This window comes from Nanorana parkeri, unplaced genomic scaffold (assembly GCF_000935625.1).
Source record: "Nanorana parkeri isolate BGI_ZX_2015 unplaced genomic scaffold, ASM93562v1 scaffold1261, whole genome shotgun sequence".
Taxonomy (NCBI): domain Eukaryota; kingdom Metazoa; phylum Chordata; class Amphibia; order Anura; family Dicroglossidae; genus Nanorana; species Nanorana parkeri.
Window position 1 is genome coordinate 111,079 of NW_017307529.1, and position 19,442 is coordinate 130,520.

Genomic DNA, 19,442 nt, shown 5'->3' on the forward strand with positions numbered 1-19,442 from the left:
TTTCCCTTCCCCAAAACAGCATTTCATTTATGTATGGAGTTCCACTTTAAATTGTGTTATTTACCACACCTTTAGGATCCCAATTTCGCTGGCGTTCCAGCAGTCGCCCGCCTTCGCAGTGTAGCATGAGCCAACGGTCGGGAGATGAAGGTTACAACGACAGTGACAGCAGTAGTGACCATGGACATCCAAAAACAAAGCTTGACAATCTAATGGACGATTGGTTTGCCCCAAACACATCGCAGCCAGGAAAGGCCAGATCTTCTGCTGGGGTCACACCACTAGAAGGAACAAGATCTATACCAGCTACTAAAAGCTCAGCAAAGTCAGCTAGTGCCAATAAGCCATTAATGCTTCAAACTCCTGCCCAACCAATGGAGCCACTGAATACTAGATCATCCTCTGAGCTTACTAAAACATCAAACAGCCCCCTGAAAGTTGATTATGGCTCATCAAATGCAGCTAGTGTAACGCCAGCACCGCTTATGAAAACCTACCAACCCCACATTCATGCACCCTACTCAAGAGTTCCTCCAACTCTACCAGTATCCAATAATTCTGAGATTTTTTCAGCAAACAAAACAACAAAAACATCTATTCCTAATCAAAAACCAGATATAGAACCACGTAAGACTCTGAGTTCTTCAATGACAAGGCTATCCATTGCTCCAGTAACACCTCCATCAATGCACTTTACCACAGCAAGCTCTTCTATCACTCAACCGAAAGCAGCTCCCCGTACAGTCTATGGTCACATGGGTGCATCTTCAAGTTCCAGTTCAATTATTGCGTCTGTTGGAACTGACACATCCTCCGTAAAACTCCAGGCTAGTGTGAAACCAATCATACAAACCGAGACAAAAAGCAAGGCCCAATATTCACTAACTGATGAAGCTTATGAGTTCTTAGGTCTGCCACCAAAGGCCACCAGCTCTACAACTACCCAACCTCAACCAGCCAACAGTGTTTCTTCTATATCACCTGAAAAATGTAAGTAGATGGGATGAGTTTTATGGGAGGTGTAATATTCAGGACGGATATGACCCGTAGCCAGACGTATCAGCAAATAAACTTTTATTCTTTTCCACAAACATTTAAATAAAATGGCTTATATTCAGCAGAATGAAAAAAATCAACAGGGCCTATTGTCAGCAAATACAAGATTCGGCTCAGTGCCTGTATATTATGTCCCACCTCAGGGTTAGAGTCCCAGCCTAAGGGTTAGAGTCCCAGCCTAAGGGTTAGAGTCCCAGCCTGCTCACAGAGGGTTCCAGTATGGACACAGGTGCCCCAGCAGTGTCTTGGTAGACTGTACTCCACAGCTTAAGACACACAGCCATGTGTCCTGCTCCAAACACTCCTCACAGACTGACTGGCTTCCAGTTCCTTTTTAACACGCCCTCTGGCTGGTGGGTTAACCCTTTTATTACCTGAATTGCCTGTAGTCAGGGATGGAGGCTCTGTCCCACCCAAAAATCTCTCTGAGCCTCCGGATTCCAGACCCATGTATATTCAACAACTGTGGGAAGACTGCCTAGCAGTTTCCCTTACAAGTCCGACCTGGAACCCCTCACCCTGCTTGGTGAGGACCCTGAATACAAGGTGACCTCAACGGGACCACCACCTAAACAAAGGAGGGATATATCGTCCATCTAGGACCCATTCCTGGTGTCCTGTACAGAGGTTAAAGTGTCTTTCTTTAAAAATGGACCTGTAATAAAGATAGCCCCATGTAAAGAATGTATGGAAACTTCACCAGAATTTCCCACCATCCGAAGGACCTCTAAATAAAGATGGCCCGATGTGCAAAAGCACAGTGACTTACCATAATGGTGCTGATATATATATATATATATATATTCAGTCTGGGTATTTAGGCATCAATGAACTCGGGTTACGGAAGAACTAAGATTCTGTTTTAAATATACAGTAAAAACTGAGAAATTCTATATGAACAGCTGCTTAATCTCTTTTCTTTTGCTTTAGCATCGCAGCAGCAGACAACAGAAATTTGTCATGCTAATCTCTGGAAGTACTGTGATCTGGGAGGTGAGTAGCCATGGGCTGAAATAAGTGTTCCTCATAACCCCCAACTGCCCCCTTCCCCACGCCCAGTTCTGTTTTGTAAGGAGACCTGCCTAGGGATGACAGTTGGCGTTCTTTTTGGTTCACAGGTAAATGCACTAAGATGCACTACTACTTACCGTACCGCTGGCAGCTGTTCAGTGGAATAGATTGGGATGACCTTCCTAATATGGAGGATATTGAGAGGACATACTGTGATCCCAAGATGGACAGGTAGGGGCACCTGATACTGACATGGTACTTTCAAACAAACAACATCTTATGGTACTTTCAAACAACACAGAATTTCTACCTTGTAATGTATATGTTAAAGAACTGTTGCAGAAGAAGGAAACCACACCAGGCACCCTGTTGTATTTATACAAAGCATTGAATCCTTCCATTGCTCTGTTCTCTTCTACAGCTAAAAATGTCACCTATGGTTTACTAATACAGATTTATTTCAGTGTTTGAGTTTACTACACCTTCTTGGTATTGTAGGTACCAATTGATCGACTTTCAGGCCATGAAATCTGGTTTCAAGTCAGTCCGCAGGCTCGCCACCCCATCGTCTGTCACCCAGCCCTCTGAGTGCGTGCTGTCCACTGAGTGGCGTTGGTACTGGAAGAATGAGTATGGTATCTGGACTGAGTACGGAAAATTGGTAAGTGAAATTGGTACAAGGAATTGGTAATTTTTTTTTCTTCTTTTAAAAGGCCCCAAGAAGGTAATAAAACAGAAATACTTACCTTCAATCTGCAGCTTTGCCTCGTTGTATTTCTTTTCTGACCGTCTGACCCTTCTTTGCTTACCGCCTGCCCTGATATTCTTCCTGAACCCGATTACGCTCCTGTCTCCTGTCATACCGACTGATTACTCGCTGCCGACCCAGACCGTCTGACCACTCTCTGTTAGCCGCCTGCCTCGACCTCTGCCTGTTTCCGACTATGCTCTTGTTGCCTGACTTCATCTCCTATCTACTGGCTGCTGACCCAGACCATCCGACCATTTTCTGGTTCTCCTGTCAGGACCTCTACCTTTTCCTGACCACACTCCGGATTACTGCCTTCTCATTAGAGCCCTCTTGTTCGACTCATTCCTTGGTGGGGTAATCCTGGGGCCGTGACCTGGCACCAGAAAGCAGCGAAACCTATCTCCAACATCATGAGCTCTGGTGAAAACTGGCTCGTGCTTAGACTCCGCGCCTCGGGTGAGCCCGTATCACCTGCCAGAGGGTGTCGCAATAACAAAGTGTGAGGATTTGTGGGTAGCAGAAGGGTTAGGCTTAGGGTAAGTGTGAAATATTAGAGTTAGGGATTTGTTTGAAAATTGGGATGCGGTTGAAGGGTTATGTTTGCAGTTGAAGGGTTACGTTGTACCTACACCTGGACATAACGTCCAGCAAGTCCTTTTCTACTTGCGGCTATAGTGAATAGGTTTCAATAGTACAGAGAGGAGTATTGTACTGTAAGCCTAAGTGGTTGTCCATGACAGCCTTCGCTCACAGTCAGAGGTCCTGCATTGTATGTGAGGATGTCGAGGGCCCACGCACGTTCTATGGCTGCCAGGGGAGCAAGATATAGAGTACGTTTTCGTATCTGTTATATCCCACTAGACTAGACAAACCCTTACTCTATGGGGGAAGGGGCACTACTTAAAAGATATTTTTATCAGCTGACCAGTTTAATTTTAAGTTGAGAGCTAGGTTAAGGGGGAAATGTTAGGGTTAGAAAATAGGTTGAGGATGAAGGTGGATTGGAGGTTAAGGCAAGGATGTAGGAAGCTGGGTTAGGGTAAAGGATCTGGGATAGGGTTGAAGATAAGACTGAGGAGAAAGGGTTATGGTTAAGGGTTTATTTGAGGGTTAGTTTAAGGGTTAGGTGCTTGCTTGCCTGTGAAGTATAAGAACCAGCCAGTGCCAACCCATGTCTCCATTATTGAGTGAACTGATTCTTTATTAGCTGCCTTTGTAATAACGGCTACACTTTTGTAGATATCATATTGCCTTGCAGAATAGACACTTCTCTATTGTATGATATACCCCAATTGTGTCTCTGATCTTGGGGCTTGGTGCTGTGTGTGCCATAGAATAATTAATCTCCTGTCTGTTTCTGCTTTTCTAGAGCAGAGAGAACATGAATGCCACCATTCTATCATCAGACCTGGAGAGCATCTACCTGTCTGACCCTACTGGGACGATCCCTTTCTTTGCTGAAAACCAGAGCTATTATATTGACTGCCAAGGTGTGCACCAAGTTCCTTATAATAGATCAGCAAGATGTACCTGTTGGGAATGGAGGGGTTATGCAAATATCAAAATGCTTTAATGGGTGTTAGTCTGGAGTAGTGGGGATTCCTAAGCGGGCTTTATTTGCATGAAGACCACCCTAGGTAGTGCCCACATGTAATGCTGCGCCTCCATTAGTGAAAGAACTGAAATCCAATGAAGGAAAGGTGCGGGCCAGGGACAGTCAGGCTGGGAAGGAAAAGGTTATATGATGCTGGATGTCCTCCAGCCAGGAAATAAGGCAGGTTCTGTCTGACTTTCTGCAGATTCTAGTGCACATTGTGAAAAGCAGTAAAATCAGATAAAGCAATTTCAGTACAGGAGAGGAGTTGGTACAATTGTGCAAGGCCGGAGTTCAGCTTGAATTTGAGATTGCAAACTACATACACTGGGATGCAGTGCAGAAAGGATGATTGGAGCTCTACACTTCAGTACAAATGGTGGAGGTAAAATGGTTTCCACATTTTGGGTGACTACAAATTTATTGAATGTAAACAAATTAGAGGTTCACCGAAATTCAAATTTAAAAACCAAAACGAAACCAAAATTTAAAAAAAATGTCAGGCCGAAACTGAAAATTTTTATGTTAACTTTTTCAAACATTTAAAAATATTTTCTTTTTATTTACTTTTTTATTTTATTGATTTATATTTATTAAATATTTTTCTTTTTTACTTTACTTTTAGGGGCTACGGGGAAATATTAGGGGTCTAAACAGACCCCTGATATTTCCCTTTTAAAATAGAAAAAGAGATTAGGGACACTGAGTCCTCAATCTCTTTTTCTGCAGCCCCTGTTATAAATAAACAGGAATCCTCTATATGAGTGTTCTTGTTCATTCATAACATGAGAACAGAATATGTTTACTATAACCACAATCATGAATGAAAAGGAGGTGATGTAGATCACTTCCCATTCATTCATAATTGAGGATATAGTAACCATATTCTGTCATCAATTATGTACAAACACTCACAGGGCTATTCACAAAAGGGTGAAGAGTTGGGAGAAGGCAGGAGAAGTGAACAATCTAGGCCAAACTAGCTGATTTGGAAAAATGTTCCAGTTCAGCTATGTTGTCCTAGATTGTTCACTTCTCCTGCCTTCTCCCAACTCTTCACCCTTTTGTGAATAGCCCTGTTAGCGATCACTGAGTGTTTGCATTGGCTCTCCTTCCTGACATGCTGTTACAGGAGGCTGAGCGAGCAGTGCAGGGAGGAGAGCTCAGCCTCCTGTGACAGCGCTGGCTATCTCTGCCCCCACAGCACTCTGCCTATCTGTGACAGGAGGCTGAGTGGTGTGGGAGGAGAGATGACTGCCGCTAACAGCGCAGCTCTCAGCCGGCTGTCACAGTTTCTCTCCTCCTCGCTGGGGCACAGAGCAGCGCCCATCGGGGAGAAGAGAATACACGAATGCACCGCTGTAGCGGCCAGAAAATGGCACTTTCGGCATTATGCCAAAAGTGCCATTTTCGGCCGATATGTTTCGGCGGCCGATATATCGGTGCATTCCTAAAAAGAATATTCAAATGGAAAGAGGCAGCAAACATATACTGTATACAGACAGTATATAGCCAAAGTCTGTGGACACCTAACCATCACTCCTATATGAGCTTGTTGGACATCCCATTTCTAAACATTAAGCGCTAATATGGCGTTGACCCTTATTTGTGACTATAACATCCTCCAGTCTTCTGTGAAGGATTGTCACAAGATTTTAGATTGTCTGTGGGAATTTGTGCCCATTATGATGTTGAGTACTGATGGTGGATGAGAAGACCTGATTCGCAATTACAATTTCTAATTATCCCAAAAATGTTCATTGGGGTTGAGGCAGGCCACTCAAGTTCCTTCACACCAGACTGCTCGCACCATGTCTATAGCCCAGATAGCAAGAACAACTTGCTACAAACTTGTGGCAGGGTGAAATTGTAATTTTGTTAACTTGCTGCACATATTCCTGGCAAGTTGTAGACTTGCAGAACACTCGCAGCACAAGTTCTAGTTGACGCTTTTTGAATTTGTAGCAAATTTGCTTGGCAAGTCTACAGCAAGAGTCCTGCAGGTCTTAGCAAGAGCTCTGCAAGCTCGCTGGTCTGGAGACTTGCAATGCAGACTTGCTGTAATTGTGCAACAAAATTGTGAAGCTTGGCAAGTCTGCAATAGTTTAGCAAGTCATTTTCAAACTTGCAGCTCATTTGCTTGCTATCTGGGAGGAAGCTGGCTTCGAGCACAGGGGAACAGTCATGGGGGAACAGAAAATTACATTCATCAAACTGTTACAACAAGGCGCGGAAGAGCACAATTGTGTAAAATGTCTTTGTATGCTATATTATTCACAGAACCCTTCACTGGAGGCACCTGAACTCTTATTCATTAGGAAAGGGGGGGTCTACATATCTTTGGTCATATAGGCGAGAGAGAGAGATTAAAATGGCTACCACTAATATAAAATGGATTATGCTCAGTCATATTAACTGTACATGTATACAATTCTGCTAACTGGTATATAATATGAATGTTTTCAGCAATCTGTTTCTATAATGTAATTTTCTATTGTTATTTATTATGATTTTCCTTTCAGTCTTTGCTCTTTAAGTATAATTTGTTTTTGGCCCATTTCAGAGATGAAGCAAAGGAACTCATATTTCATGACAGAGCGGGAGGTGCGCCGGAGACCCAAATTCCTTGATTTCCAGAATGTGAAGATGTTGAGAGGAAGGTAATTGGAAATATCACATCGTAAAGCTCTGTTTAGGTTCCAAACTGTCGTTTGTCACTGAAAAATAACTTATCTGAACCGTTTTTGCTCTTCGGTGGTAACTTCGTTCCCTTTCGTCTACTTGGATTAAAGTAAAAACAACCCAACTTTATTTATCTGGTAGACACCTTTAACTTATGACGATTCTGTGCTTATTTAGGACTTCCGTACACCAATTGTAGTCAATCACTAAAAGGATCCAGGGGAATAAGCTTTCTGGAAGCTGCATTTTTATTTCCTCTTATGCTGTTTTTTTTTTACTAGTCTGCCTAATATTAATTATTTTTCACTATGCATCAACAGTGAACATTTTGCAAATTGGAAGAAATGTTCCAAACAAAACACCGCTCTTGTGCTGATCTAAATGAACCAGTTTCATCAGGACTATCCTTATGTAATGTATCCTTATGTAATGTACTGTAGTGTGCCCACTGTACACATCGGGTGCGCGTTGTACAGGAAGAATAAAGACATTGGTGGGGGACATGCTCCAAATGTGTATACTTTTAATGGTATAGGAGGAAAAAAATAATGTACATGTGTAAAAAATAAACACATTATATCTACATAGAGTATATAGCCAGACCTTATTAGTCTCAGCTGTCCACGGTCCTTTATATATGCGAGCTGGACTGATGCTTAGGGCTCAGTCTCTGCCCTGAGAACCAGCTGCTGAGTGAAAAAGCTGAGCGCTGACAGGACACTAAAAAGAGCTGCCTGCTTGTTTTGGGGGAGCTCATTAGAGGACACCTTGTTAGTCAGAAACTGACCTGAGCTTAGTTAGTGGCTTGTACATGCAGATGTCTTGTTGTTTTATGCTATGGAAAGCCCTCCAACTGAACTGTGTGCGTTTGCTGCCTTGCTAAATAAAAGTGCAGGACAAACCTGCTAGGACTGTTCCTGGGTGCCCCATTCTCATGCATGGTTTACCACTGCAATATATTGTAGATATAATAATGTTAGTATATTGGACTTACAGATTTAAACAAAATGTGTGTTTATGTATTGAATAAATGTATTAAAATAATTGATATCACTTGACGGAATCTGTGTGGTTTGTGAGCAGAGTTATCAGTCTGGAGGTTGGGTTTGAGGATGTGGCCATCAGCCCTGGGGGATGTGCAGTGTGGCTGGCTGTCAGTCCTTGGGGCTGTCCTTGGGGGGCTGTCACCAGCAGCCTGCAGGGTGAACAATGTGGCCACTTCAGAAAGTGGAGAATCAATCAACTTAGGGCTTCGATGGGCAAATGCACTGTGTTTTAGACATCGGTTTCAGACATTTCTGAGACCCTGGGGTCTCAGAAATGCTGGGGACACATCAGGGGTCTTATAGACCCTATCTCCAGAAAGAGGGCTTGTCACCTGTGCTATGCACATAATGACCCGCCTCCCAGCTTCCTGATTGGTCAGGCAGCCTAGCTTGGCAAGTTAAGCCGGCGCTCTTTCGCTGGAACTCTGGCTTCACAAGCAATTCGGGTCATGATCCGCCGCCCGACTTCCTGATAATTGAGGCACACGGCACTGGTACTCGGTACTGGCGAGTACTGAAAAAAAAATATTAGTGCTCGTACTCGATACCGAAAAAACTGTATCGGTGCATCCCTAGTTTTGACATATTTGGTATCCATTTAATGGACACAGTTTCTTCTTTTGAATTAAAAAAAAATATTAATTATATTATGATTGTGCAAACTAAAATTAGTTTCATTGTATTTTTTCATAAAAATATAGGTTTTAAAAACAGTTGGGCAGATATCATGTAACATAAACATTTGCAACTACCATCTTTGTATTCTACAGTTTTCTGCTTTCAGAAAATATAATATTTTGGGGGTTTTAAGTAATTATCCAAGATGCCCACTTCAAATACCAGTCACTGATGGGTTAATATACACTTTCTGGTGACTGATCATAATGCAACTACTGTGGAGATTAGACACTGATGGGTACACACTTTAGGAACTACTCACAAAGAAGGTAACATACAGTACATACTAATACACAGATCACTGGCTCCTGAGAGGAAAACTAACATTTTCTAGAGATAACTAAGGGGATAAAGCACACACTCCTAAGACTGGTCATTAAGGCATTAATGCTCATACATTGGAGAATGGTCATTGAGAGGCTAGGGGATGTCCATTGATGAAAAGGGGCACCTCCAGTCCCTCCAAGGTCCCTCCTTCCCTGCACTAAAAAGTGTCAAATAAAGTGGATGGGGGTCCTTACTCCATTCATTGAAGTCAGTCTTTGAGTTATGTGAGGACGTTGCCTTAGGTGGTGGGCCCATAACAGCCTGGGCTCAGAGGAAGTGGGTAGACTGACGCTGGGGAACAGATGCAGATTAAAGGGGAATATTGCATTAAAATCTCTTTATTCATACCGTTACTATTTTTTTTTAGTTCATCTTAAAGGCACATACTCTGGACAATGAACTCTGGAGGTGTTAATACGCACGCTTTGGACCATGGTCACTGGAGGGGGGTTAACATTTACTCTGGGGACCACTAAAGGCTTAAATCACATACTGAAAGGACTGGCAATTTAAAGTCTACTGCACTTATGCTAGTGACTGATTCCTGAGGGGTTAATGCAAATACCTCAGACAATGGACAGTGAGGAGTAAATTCACATGTTTTAATAACTGGTCACTGTTGTCTTAATACACGTATTCTGGAGACTCGTCACCGATGGGGCTAATATATGTAATTTGCACATATGCTAGGGATTGGTGACTGAGGGGTTTACAACACACTAACACATTCTGGAAGCTGGTCACCAGGGAGAGACCAATGTGTGTGTCGGGTGCTCGATGCATCCTCTGTTCAGCTTAATCCAAGACTGGAATTAGAATCCCCCCATGACAAAGAGGAAGTTGCAATCTACTTTTAATTTATATATATATATTAGGGATGCACCGATACTATTGTCAGTATTGGTGCTGATACCGAGTATTTTGGTGAGTACTGGGCCAAATGCTTCCGATGCTTATCCCGATAATGGAACTTCCGGTATCAGGAAGACGGGCAGCGAGTCATTACACTCCGCCTGGCTTCCTGGTTGGCTGGAAAGCCGGCTCCATGCTCCCTCGTCACCAAGTGCATGGAGCCAGCTCCATGTTCCCTCGTCACCAAGTGCATGGAGCCGGCTCCATGCACTTGGTGACGAAGGAGCATGGAGCCGGCTTTCCGGCCAATCAGAAAGCCGGCTCCATGCTCCCTCATCACTTTGTGATGAGGGAGCATGGAGACAGCTTCCCGGCTAATCAGGAAGCTAGGCGACGAGTCATTACACGCCGCCCGGTTTCCTTTATGGGACTTCCGATACCGGTAATCGGTATCGGCGAGTACCAAAAAAAACAAACGGTACTTGTACTCAATGCTGAAAAACCAGTATCGGCGCATTCCTAATAAATATATATTTTACTTGATTAGATGTAGGAGCTGTTGGTGGAGTCACCACTTGATGGCAGATGGTTCCAATCAGTTATTTGCTTTTATTTTACAGCACAAAATCTGCTACGGATAGCATACAGCAGACACAACCTAAATCCCATCTCATAAATAGAATCTATACACCCCAACGGGACATGGAGGTGCAGAAGATCGGGTACACGGTACGATGGGGAGGAAACATTTAATATGAACGTTAAACACAAACCTTGCCAGTACACTCTAAAATGTTATTTTAGTTATAGGTGGATCCTGGTAGACTGATAGAGCCCTTGGCTTCTTATATGTCTTACAGCTTCAACAGTGAGATCTATAATGCTGCTCAACTTTTTTGCTGCATGCCGGGATGTTCCCGCTGACCTTTGTGTGTTGCAGCTCCTCCTGTTACATTCTCTACAATAAAAAATGTTTAAAAAATCCAGTGGAAATGGTGGGTCCTCATCATAATAGGCACAGCAGGTGTACAGACCCAGGAACGCAGCAATGGAATGGTGGGAGCCTCTCATAATGGGCACAGCAGATGTACAGACCCAGGAGCTCGGCAAAGGAATGGTGGAAACTCCTCATAATGGGCACATCAGGTGTACAGACCCAGGAACTCAGCACAGGGATGGTGGGGGCCTCTTATAATGGCCACGGCAGATATGTAGACCTAACAACTCAGTGCAGGGATAGTGGAATATTTTGGTATTTTAGACCTGGGAACAGTAGGTGTGCAGACCCAGTAGTAGACTTGCAGGATAGAGGCTAGATAGATCGGGACTGTCAGGAGGTTTAACTCTTCAACAGCCAGCAAAAACTGAAATATCTGTTTAGTGCAGATTTAATCCTTAAATGGAACCATATTCATGCAGCAAGTGACTAGTTACTAGGAAATTGCTAGGCTGTGTTTGTTTTTAGTAAGAAGCTGCCACCAAATGACAGGTACTCTTTCACTATTTTTCCCAAGAATGTAAATCAGGTTTGCATTAAATGAAAAACTTTAATTTTCTTTTGCAGAAAATAATTTTATCCCAAAATTCTAGAGAGTTCACAAACATCGTTGCAATGTTCAGCAACACGATCTCCGACCATACAGTGAAGAACATTTGGCAGATTCAGAACTCCGTCCTCTGGGAGCGCTATAATCGGTGAGTTGTCTGCTATTACCGAAAACAGAGCTCAGGGCTTCCTTGTAATATAGAATGACCCCAAATATATTTATGTATTACATGGTATCATTATTTGACTGGTGAATATATTCATGTATTACACGGTATCATTATATGACTGGTGAATATATTCATGTATTACACAGTATCATTATTTGACTGGTGAATATATTCATGTATTACACGGTATCATTATATGACTGGTGAATATATTCATGTATTACACGGTATCATTATATGACTGGTGAATATATTCATGTATTACACGGTATCATTATATGACTCCAGTAGTATCAATATATAAGTGCAATATGTGGAATGTAGTGTCTTTGTGCCATACTGGTATTCTGTTTTATGTTGGAGTGTGTAGCAATGTAAAGGGAAATCCCTGTGTGTTTATTACATTGATTTACCATATGTACAGTAATTTGTATTTTGGTGTAATGAATGTAGATGTTAATCCCACTGTATCTAGGGCTGCAACAACTAATCGACATAATCGATTATAATCGATTATTGAAAAAGTTGTCAACTTTTTCAATAATCGATTAATCGGCTTCTGATCAGTTGGCCCTGTTCACGGCTCCACACGCGCTGCGCGCCGCACCTCCTCCCCACCTCACGCTCGCCGCTGCCAGACCCGCCCGCCAGCATCCACAATCTTCACGCCGCACCTCCTCCCCGCCTCACACTCACCGCCCGCCCACATCCACGATCGGCACAGGGACGCGGGGAGATGTAGTAAGGAGGAGCAGGTGTGGGTGGATGACAGCCGCCGATAGGTCCGATCTCAGAAGCAAGTTGCTGGAAGACTGCTCAGGTAAGCCTGCACTTTCCCACACGTGGTGCTCTATAATGTATTGCTGGGATTTGTATTCCTCTATAGCTGAATATACATTGTGCTGTATATTATACAGAGCATTGAACCTCAGCTATAGAGGAATACATTATACACTGCTGGGTGCTCCTAATATAGCTGGTGATATTCTGCATTGCGCTGTATAGAGGACTACAAATCCCAGCAATAATACATTATACAGCGCAATGCGGAATACCACCAGCTATAGAGGACTACAAATCCCAGCAATAATACATTATACAGCGCAATGCGGAATACCACCAGCTATAGAGGACTACAAAACCCAGCAATAGTACATTATACAGTGCAATGCAGAATACCGCCAGCTATAATGTACTATTGCTGGGATTTGTAGTCCTCTATAGTCGGTGCCATTCTGCATTGAATGCTGCATAATTTTACACTTTCCTTTTCACTATATTGCACACCACTATTTTTTTTTTCTTTTCTTTTTTACTTCTACCGCTCCAAGCTTGCTCCTGTGATGGAGTGCAATCTCAATACAAACTAGTAGTCCATCACTGGAGCCATTTTTTAAAATGTATTGTATTGTTTATCCGATTAACCGATTAATCGAACTTAATAATCGGCTAACTAATCGATTTTGAAAATAATCGTTAGCTGCAGCTCTAACTGTATCTATCTTTTGGTACATCTCAGTGCTACTGAACTCCTACAACGCCTGTGCAGCTAATTCCTGTCTACATCCACTCCAGGCTGCATGGCATATCTCAGTTTGTGAATGGGATTTTTCAGTATTCTCATTCCTCTGCTATTGTAATCGGTTCACTGCATCCCTCTGAAAAACAAATGCACTGCACTAGCAGTTTAGGCAATGGTGAGATGCTTAAAAAAATGCTTCACATACTGTATACATGATATGAACAAAAGTCTGTGGATACCTGACCATTATACCTTCATTAGCATGTTAGACATCCCATTCCATCACCATGGCCATGTTGGGACTGTAACAGCCTCCACTCTTCTGGCAAAGCTTTCTACAAGGCTTTGGAGTGTGTTTGTGGAAATTTGTGGCCCTTTGTGAGGTCAGATACTGATGTTGGATGAGACGACCTGGCTCACAATTGGTGTTCCAATTCATCCCAGAGATGTTCAGTAGGGTTGAGGTCAGGGCTCTGGGCAGGACACTCGAGTTCCTCCACACCAAACTGGTCACCCCGTGTCTTTATGGAGCTGGCTTTGTACAGTCATGGTGGAACAGAAAAGGACCTTCACCAAACTGATACCAGAAGGTTGGAAGAGTAAAATTGTCTATAATGTTATAGTATGCGGCAAGCACTATTTTTGCAGATCGCACTGGACTGGAACGCAGGTACTAATGTGCCTGTGTTCCGGGTGTGGGCGATCGCACTATGTGTGTGGCTGCGGTGCCATTGACTTCAATGCACTGCCACGCCCCCTCCCACCCCTGAACACAGGGAGCCGGCCGGCTTGCGTTGCAGAGGCCGTACACTCTGGAACTCAGACTTTGTGGTGTGAACAGGCCCTCTCTCTGCTGTCTCTTCTCTCTCTGCTGTCTCTTCTCTCTCTCTGCTGCCTCTTCTATCTCTCTGCTGTCTCTTCTCTCTCTGCTGTCTCTTCTCTCTCTCTGCTGTCTCTTCTCTCTCTCTGCTGTCTCTTCTATCTCTCTGCTGTCTCTTCTCTCTCTCTGTCTCTTCTCTCTCTGCTGTCTCTTCTCTCTCTCTGCTGCCTCTTCTATCTCTCTTCTCTCTCTTTCTGCTGTCTCTTCTCTCTCTCTCTGCTCTCTCTCCTGGCTGTCTTTCCTTACCTGCATGGCAGTAGCTTCCCACATCTCCTCTCATGTGCGCTGTCCTGTCCTCCCGCGGTGTCCCACCCCTTCCCGTCTGCAGCATCTGACACATTCAGCCGCACTAGCACCACGGAAGGGAGCTCTGGTCAGTGATCCGATCGCAATCTACCTGTGTTTGCTTTGCGATCGACCTAATGGACACCCCTGCTGCAGGGCATCAGAACCCTTCACTGGAGATACCTGAACTCAGTGATTTGAATGGGGAGGGTTTACATACATTTGGCCATATCATGTAAAGATAAGTGTAGATTCTTCATTTATATATATATATATATATAAAACACACAAACAGTATTTATATATTAAGTTTCTCGGAAGTAACAGCGCAGTGACCAGAAGCTTTGTAGGTGGGAATTTTTAAAACAAACTTTATTCATTTCAGATGATTTATTGAACATGTTTTTGTGTCTCAGACAAAAGGATCAGATGAAGAGTAAAACTCTGAGCAGCACCGTGAACGAGCGCCAGCTGTTTCATGGCACATACCTTGCCAACATTGATGCCATCTGTAGAGAAAGCTTCGACTGGCGTATCTGCGGTACTAACGGCGGCGAGTACGGACAAGGTCAGCCTGAAAGACATATGTTGTGTTTAGCAATTTTCGCGACTCCTTAATAAACAGTATTCTAGAAATGCAATACCCTGATCCAGTGTAAAAGGTCCAGCCCTACACACAATGTAATTGTTGGTAGATCTAGAGGAGATTGTTCAATCAGATTGTAATGTGTGTGGCCAGATTTACAATCACTGATATAGAAAATACTTAAGAAATCCAGTATTCTGCTTTTACTTCTATATAGAAAAATTGGATGACTGTACATTAGCTATGTCTCAACTCTTTCATTATTTTTTCATAAAAGCATAATACAGTAACTTAATCGAGACCCGCACACAGGTGCTTAGTCATACAGTTTCTCTTACGTCTCTTAATTCTGCTTCTATTTCCTCTGCACTGGACAGTCTGAGCCATAGAAAAATACAGTATATGAAAGACATATTCCCCTGCATTCCACTATTGTGAATGGGCTGCACTTGCAGCTTTCAGCCACTAGATGGTGCTATCCATAAATGATCAGCAGTAGGAGGAGTAATGTTGGGAGTGCCACCGTTGTATACATTCCATATTTCCATATTTTACTATTAGGCCTCATTCACACAAGAAACGGCCGGCGCGTACAGCTCCGTGCTGCGTGCATGGCCGTAACGGGATGCTTCCGGGAAGGACAGGTGCTGCGTGTGATTAGTACGCAGCCCCTGCCCTTCTATATGGGAATATGCGGCTGTACGCCGCCCTACGCTCACCTCAAGTGCAGGTCCATACAGGTGTGGGTGTCCCGGCTCGGACGCAGACAGGAGCGTAGGGCGGCGTACAGCCACGTATTCCCATAGAGAAGGACAGGGGCTGCCTACTAATCACACGCAGCACCTGTCCTTCCCGGGAGATGCCCGATACGGCCGTGCGCGCAGCACGGAGCAGTACGTGCTGGCCGATTGTCGTGTGAATGAGGCCTAAGACCCATGTGCTGAAAAATAAAAATTTACATTGTTAGTTTTTCGACTTGCATATTACAACGATTATCAGCAGGAGCCAACAATTTTTACTATAATATTTTTACACATTATCACAGAATGATCTGGAAAATGTATGTATGCGCATTTGGCTATTGTCAGTGTACTCCATTAAAGTGTACCTGTCACTCCAATTAAGTGCTAGCTACCATTTTTTGTAATCTGACTCACCGTCCAGCCAATCATTCATGTTTACACTCCAGTGAGTACATATTGTAATAGCTAAAGTAGTATTAAACTCTCCAGGCACTTACAATCATCATGTTTCTGAACAGCTCCAACTCTTTCAGCTCGGCTTTCCTGAACTTCCTGTCCAATACAAGATCACAAGGGACAGAGCAGTCTTTGGCAGCTGTCCATCTACTATCTTGGAGACAGGAAGAGGGCGGAGTGGGGACCAGGGAGGACGGAAATGGCTTGCCTTGCTGTGCCTGTGTGTTTGTACTAGCATACGCAAGAGTGTTTTGTTGCGCTTACCTGTGAGCGACTAAAGGCTGCATTCACACATGGCATTCAGGGAATGCACAACATTACATTTGCGCACTTGTGCATGTTTGTGTGCCGCGTTTGCCACGCGTCCCCATTGAGTTCAATGGGGTCCTGTATGCGCAACAAGCGTGGCAAGAAAGCTCATGTAGTAAATTATCAACATGCGTTCCGCGTTTGTGCACGTTTTAATGTGCATAAACACGGAGCAAAAATGCGCATCTTCCTGGATGGGTTTGGGGTGCCATTAGAAATTAATGGCAATGCAAGTATGTTGCGCGTTTTGCCACGTTTCCTTCAAAGCATGCTTTTTTTGTGTGCGTTCGGCGCGTGTTCATGGAACACGCAGGAGTGAATGTAGCTTAGAGCGAACCTGCAGGCCCCAAAATGGAAAGTAAAAGAAGACACCAAATAGTGCCCACCTCCCGGTCATTCCCTGACAGCGTCCAGGGACCTCTCCATATAATGTATCCAATCATCCCAATATTTTTATCTTACGTAACTTGTAAACTTTCTCCCAACAGGAAGTTACTTCGCCAGGGATGCGTTGTACGCCCACAAATGCTCTCCGGTCGGCTCCTTGGGGACACGGACCATGTTTGTGGCTCGTGTGCTGGTCGGCCATTTTAGCAATGGGAATCCCACGCTGAGACGCCCGCCTCAGAAATACGGCAGCAGCGAGACTTACGACTCCTGCGTGGACAACGTCTACAATCCGTCCGTCTTTGTGGTGTTTGAAAAACAGCAGGCGTACCCGGAGTTCATGGTGGAGTATGAGGAAAGGAAGACGCCGTGCATTGTTAACTGACGGGGAAGAGGGGTGGGCCACTTCCTAATACATGTACAATAAGAGGACCTGTTCATGAATCACAGATTGCAATAAAATAAACAAACCAGTTTCATCGCTAGTCTTTTTTTACAAGCCCCAAATTCAGCTGTGGTAAAACTACAAAATCCCATCATGTCTCTGCCTGCCTCCAGTAGTCATGTCTGTGTCTGTCAGAGTCTTGCAATCCCTCATGGGACTTGTAGTTATACCTTCATTAGCTTTACATTTTTGCTCAACCACGTACAGTCATCATGTTTCCATACAGCTGCAGCTCTCTCAGCTCAACTTCCCTGAACCTCCGGTCCAGCACAAGATCACAAGGGGCAGAGCAGTCTCTGGCAGCTCACCGTCTACTAGCTTGAGGACAGGAAGAGTGGGGAGCAGGGAGGAGGGGAATGACTTGCCTTGCTGTGCCTTTGTGTTTGTACTAGCACACACAAGGGTGGCTCCATAGGACCCTGCAAGGGAAAAGAGCCACCCTAAAACAGGAAATCAGGACCAGTTCTCAGGGGACCAGCTGATTCTGCAAGAAACCAAAAAATTTAGGAAGCAGCAGCTATTGTAAGTGATTTAATCAGCATTTGAGCTTAAAAGCAGTTTGACTTAATATATATATATATAAATCACTTTTTAACATGTAACGGAATTACACCGGAGAAGAGACACACAATTAAAATGTATGTATAGTCAAAAAAATTTATTTAGTTATGGGTAGAGCACGGAAGGGTTAAAACCCCCGTCAGTCTGATTTTTTTTTTGACTGTGTAGAGACGTCTCTTCACTTCCTGTACAGAGACACAACAGGAAGTTAGAGGCAATCTCTACAAAATGAGGGAAATTCCCTTCCTAGGGGTTAAATAATGTTCTTGGAAACCCTAAAAATTAACTTTTCTTATTTGGTCCTTTGGGGCCCAACGTTTTCATTTGTGTTTAGGAACAATCTCACAAATTCTATGTTGAGCTTCAGTGGTGTTTATGAGAACAGCTGTGGGTGGCAAGCTCTATATAAAGTAATGAGAGGTTGACAGCACCCGCGGCCATTCGTAAGTAATTGGACATGCATCGATTACTTATGGATGATTGCCCCTGCATGCAGTTTGCATCCAGAGGGTCATCACTGCATTACATAGAAGCAGACACTGTCAGCCCCTCATTGCTTTGTATAAGATGTCCCACCTGCAGTTTCATAACAGAGCCCAATTTGTGCCACAGAAACACTGATGCTCACTGACTGTGGACTCAACGCCTGTGCCACCTACTAATGCCATCTGATCGAACTTATATCACCTTAAGTAAAACCCTCTGAGCTGCTCAGCTGTGGGGTTTCTAAATTTATATGTAAACTCAGAATTCATTCAAGCAGCATCCAGACCCCAAAAATATATTGTGAAAATGCAACCTTGGGTTTCCGATAAGGGCGACCCAACTGTTGCTCAGGCAAAAATGGATGACACTCCTCCTAGACTATGGTCATCCACTTCATGACTACAAAACTAATAGCAATGACTCCATCGGGGCTCTCAGAGACTCCATCGGGGCTCTCAGAGACTCCATTGGGGCTCTCAGAGACTCCATCGGGGATCTCAGAGTCTCCATCGGGGCTCTCAGAGCCTCCATCGGGGCTCTCAGAGCCTCCATCGGGGCTCTCAATGACTCCACCGTGGCCCTCAACGACTCCATCAGGAACTTTACTGGCAATACTCACCGCATTTGTATCGACTGCTCTATGGCTCTCTCAAATAACCTTTATCTTCTGCAGTGCCTGGACAAACAGGGTCATCTTTGAGCTCACCACATGCATCACACTTATCTCATGTCCATTTAACAGTCTTAACCGGGCACGCCACAAATCTCTCCAATATGCTTGAAGGGCTAAAGCCATCAAAGATTGCAAAGATTGTGGTCTACAAAAACTCAGTCTTCAAAACTGCAGACATGGTGTTGTTATCTTACAGCCTTTTATATATAACGTGCTTTCAATTAAATATATATATATATGTAGTGACAGTGCCTGAGGGGTCGGTTTTGCAGGGAAGGAGCTGGCCTTTCAGTTCCTTCCGGGTTTTGGGGATTGTAGCTGGGTTCTGGAACTCTGGAGATATTTAAAGGTGGCCATACACTTTACAACCATTGCAAGACCTGTACGATCTGCCCA

At 43.9% G+C, this 19,442-nt stretch overlaps 2 protein-coding genes across 2 annotated transcripts; both read left to right on the forward strand.

Moving 5' to 3' along the window:
* The first annotated feature begins 755 nt into the window (after positions 1-755).
* LOC108797324 (zinc finger CCCH-type antiviral protein 1-like) lies at positions 756-7,090 on the forward strand. The gene is made up of 6 exons (XM_018568904.1): positions 756-990; positions 1,987-2,049; positions 2,175-2,298; positions 2,566-2,728; positions 4,188-4,308; positions 6,976-7,090. Exons 1-6 carry the CDS (start codon positions 756-758, stop codon positions 7,074-7,076), a joined length of 807 nt encoding a protein of 268 aa, XP_018424406.1. The 3' UTR covers positions 7,077-7,090.
* Positions 7,091-10,699: 3,609 nt separating this feature from the next.
* LOC108797325 (poly [ADP-ribose] polymerase 12-like) lies at positions 10,700-17,266 on the forward strand. The gene is made up of 4 exons (XM_018568905.1): positions 10,700-10,726; positions 11,562-11,692; positions 14,817-14,968; positions 16,983-17,266. Exons 1-4 carry the CDS (start codon positions 10,700-10,702, stop codon positions 17,264-17,266), a joined length of 594 nt encoding a protein of 197 aa, XP_018424407.1.
* Positions 17,267-19,442: the final 2,176 nt, after the last annotated feature.

Bases quoted from the DNA above. Each gene is read 5' to 3' on its own strand.
- LOC108797324 (XM_018568904.1), top strand. From the start codon at position 756: ATGGGTGCATCTTCAAGTTCCAGTTCAATTATTGCGTCTGTTGGAACT. The intron at 2,729-4,187 runs GTAAGTGAAATT...CTGCTTTTCTAG, and splicing joins GGACTGAGTACGGAAAATTG to AGCAGAGAGAACATGAATGC. The intron at 4,309-6,975 runs GTGTGCACCAAG...GGCCCATTTCAG, and splicing joins CTATTATATTGACTGCCAAG to AGATGAAGCAAAGGAACTCA.
- LOC108797325 (XM_018568905.1), top strand. From the start codon at position 10,700: ATGGAGGTGCAGAAGATCGGGTACACG. The intron at 10,727-11,561 runs GTACGATGGGGA...TTTCTTTTGCAG, and splicing joins TGCAGAAGATCGGGTACACG to AAAATAATTTTATCCCAAAA. The intron at 11,693-14,816 runs GTGAGTTGTCTG...TTTGTGTCTCAG, and splicing joins CTCTGGGAGCGCTATAATCG to ACAAAAGGATCAGATGAAGA.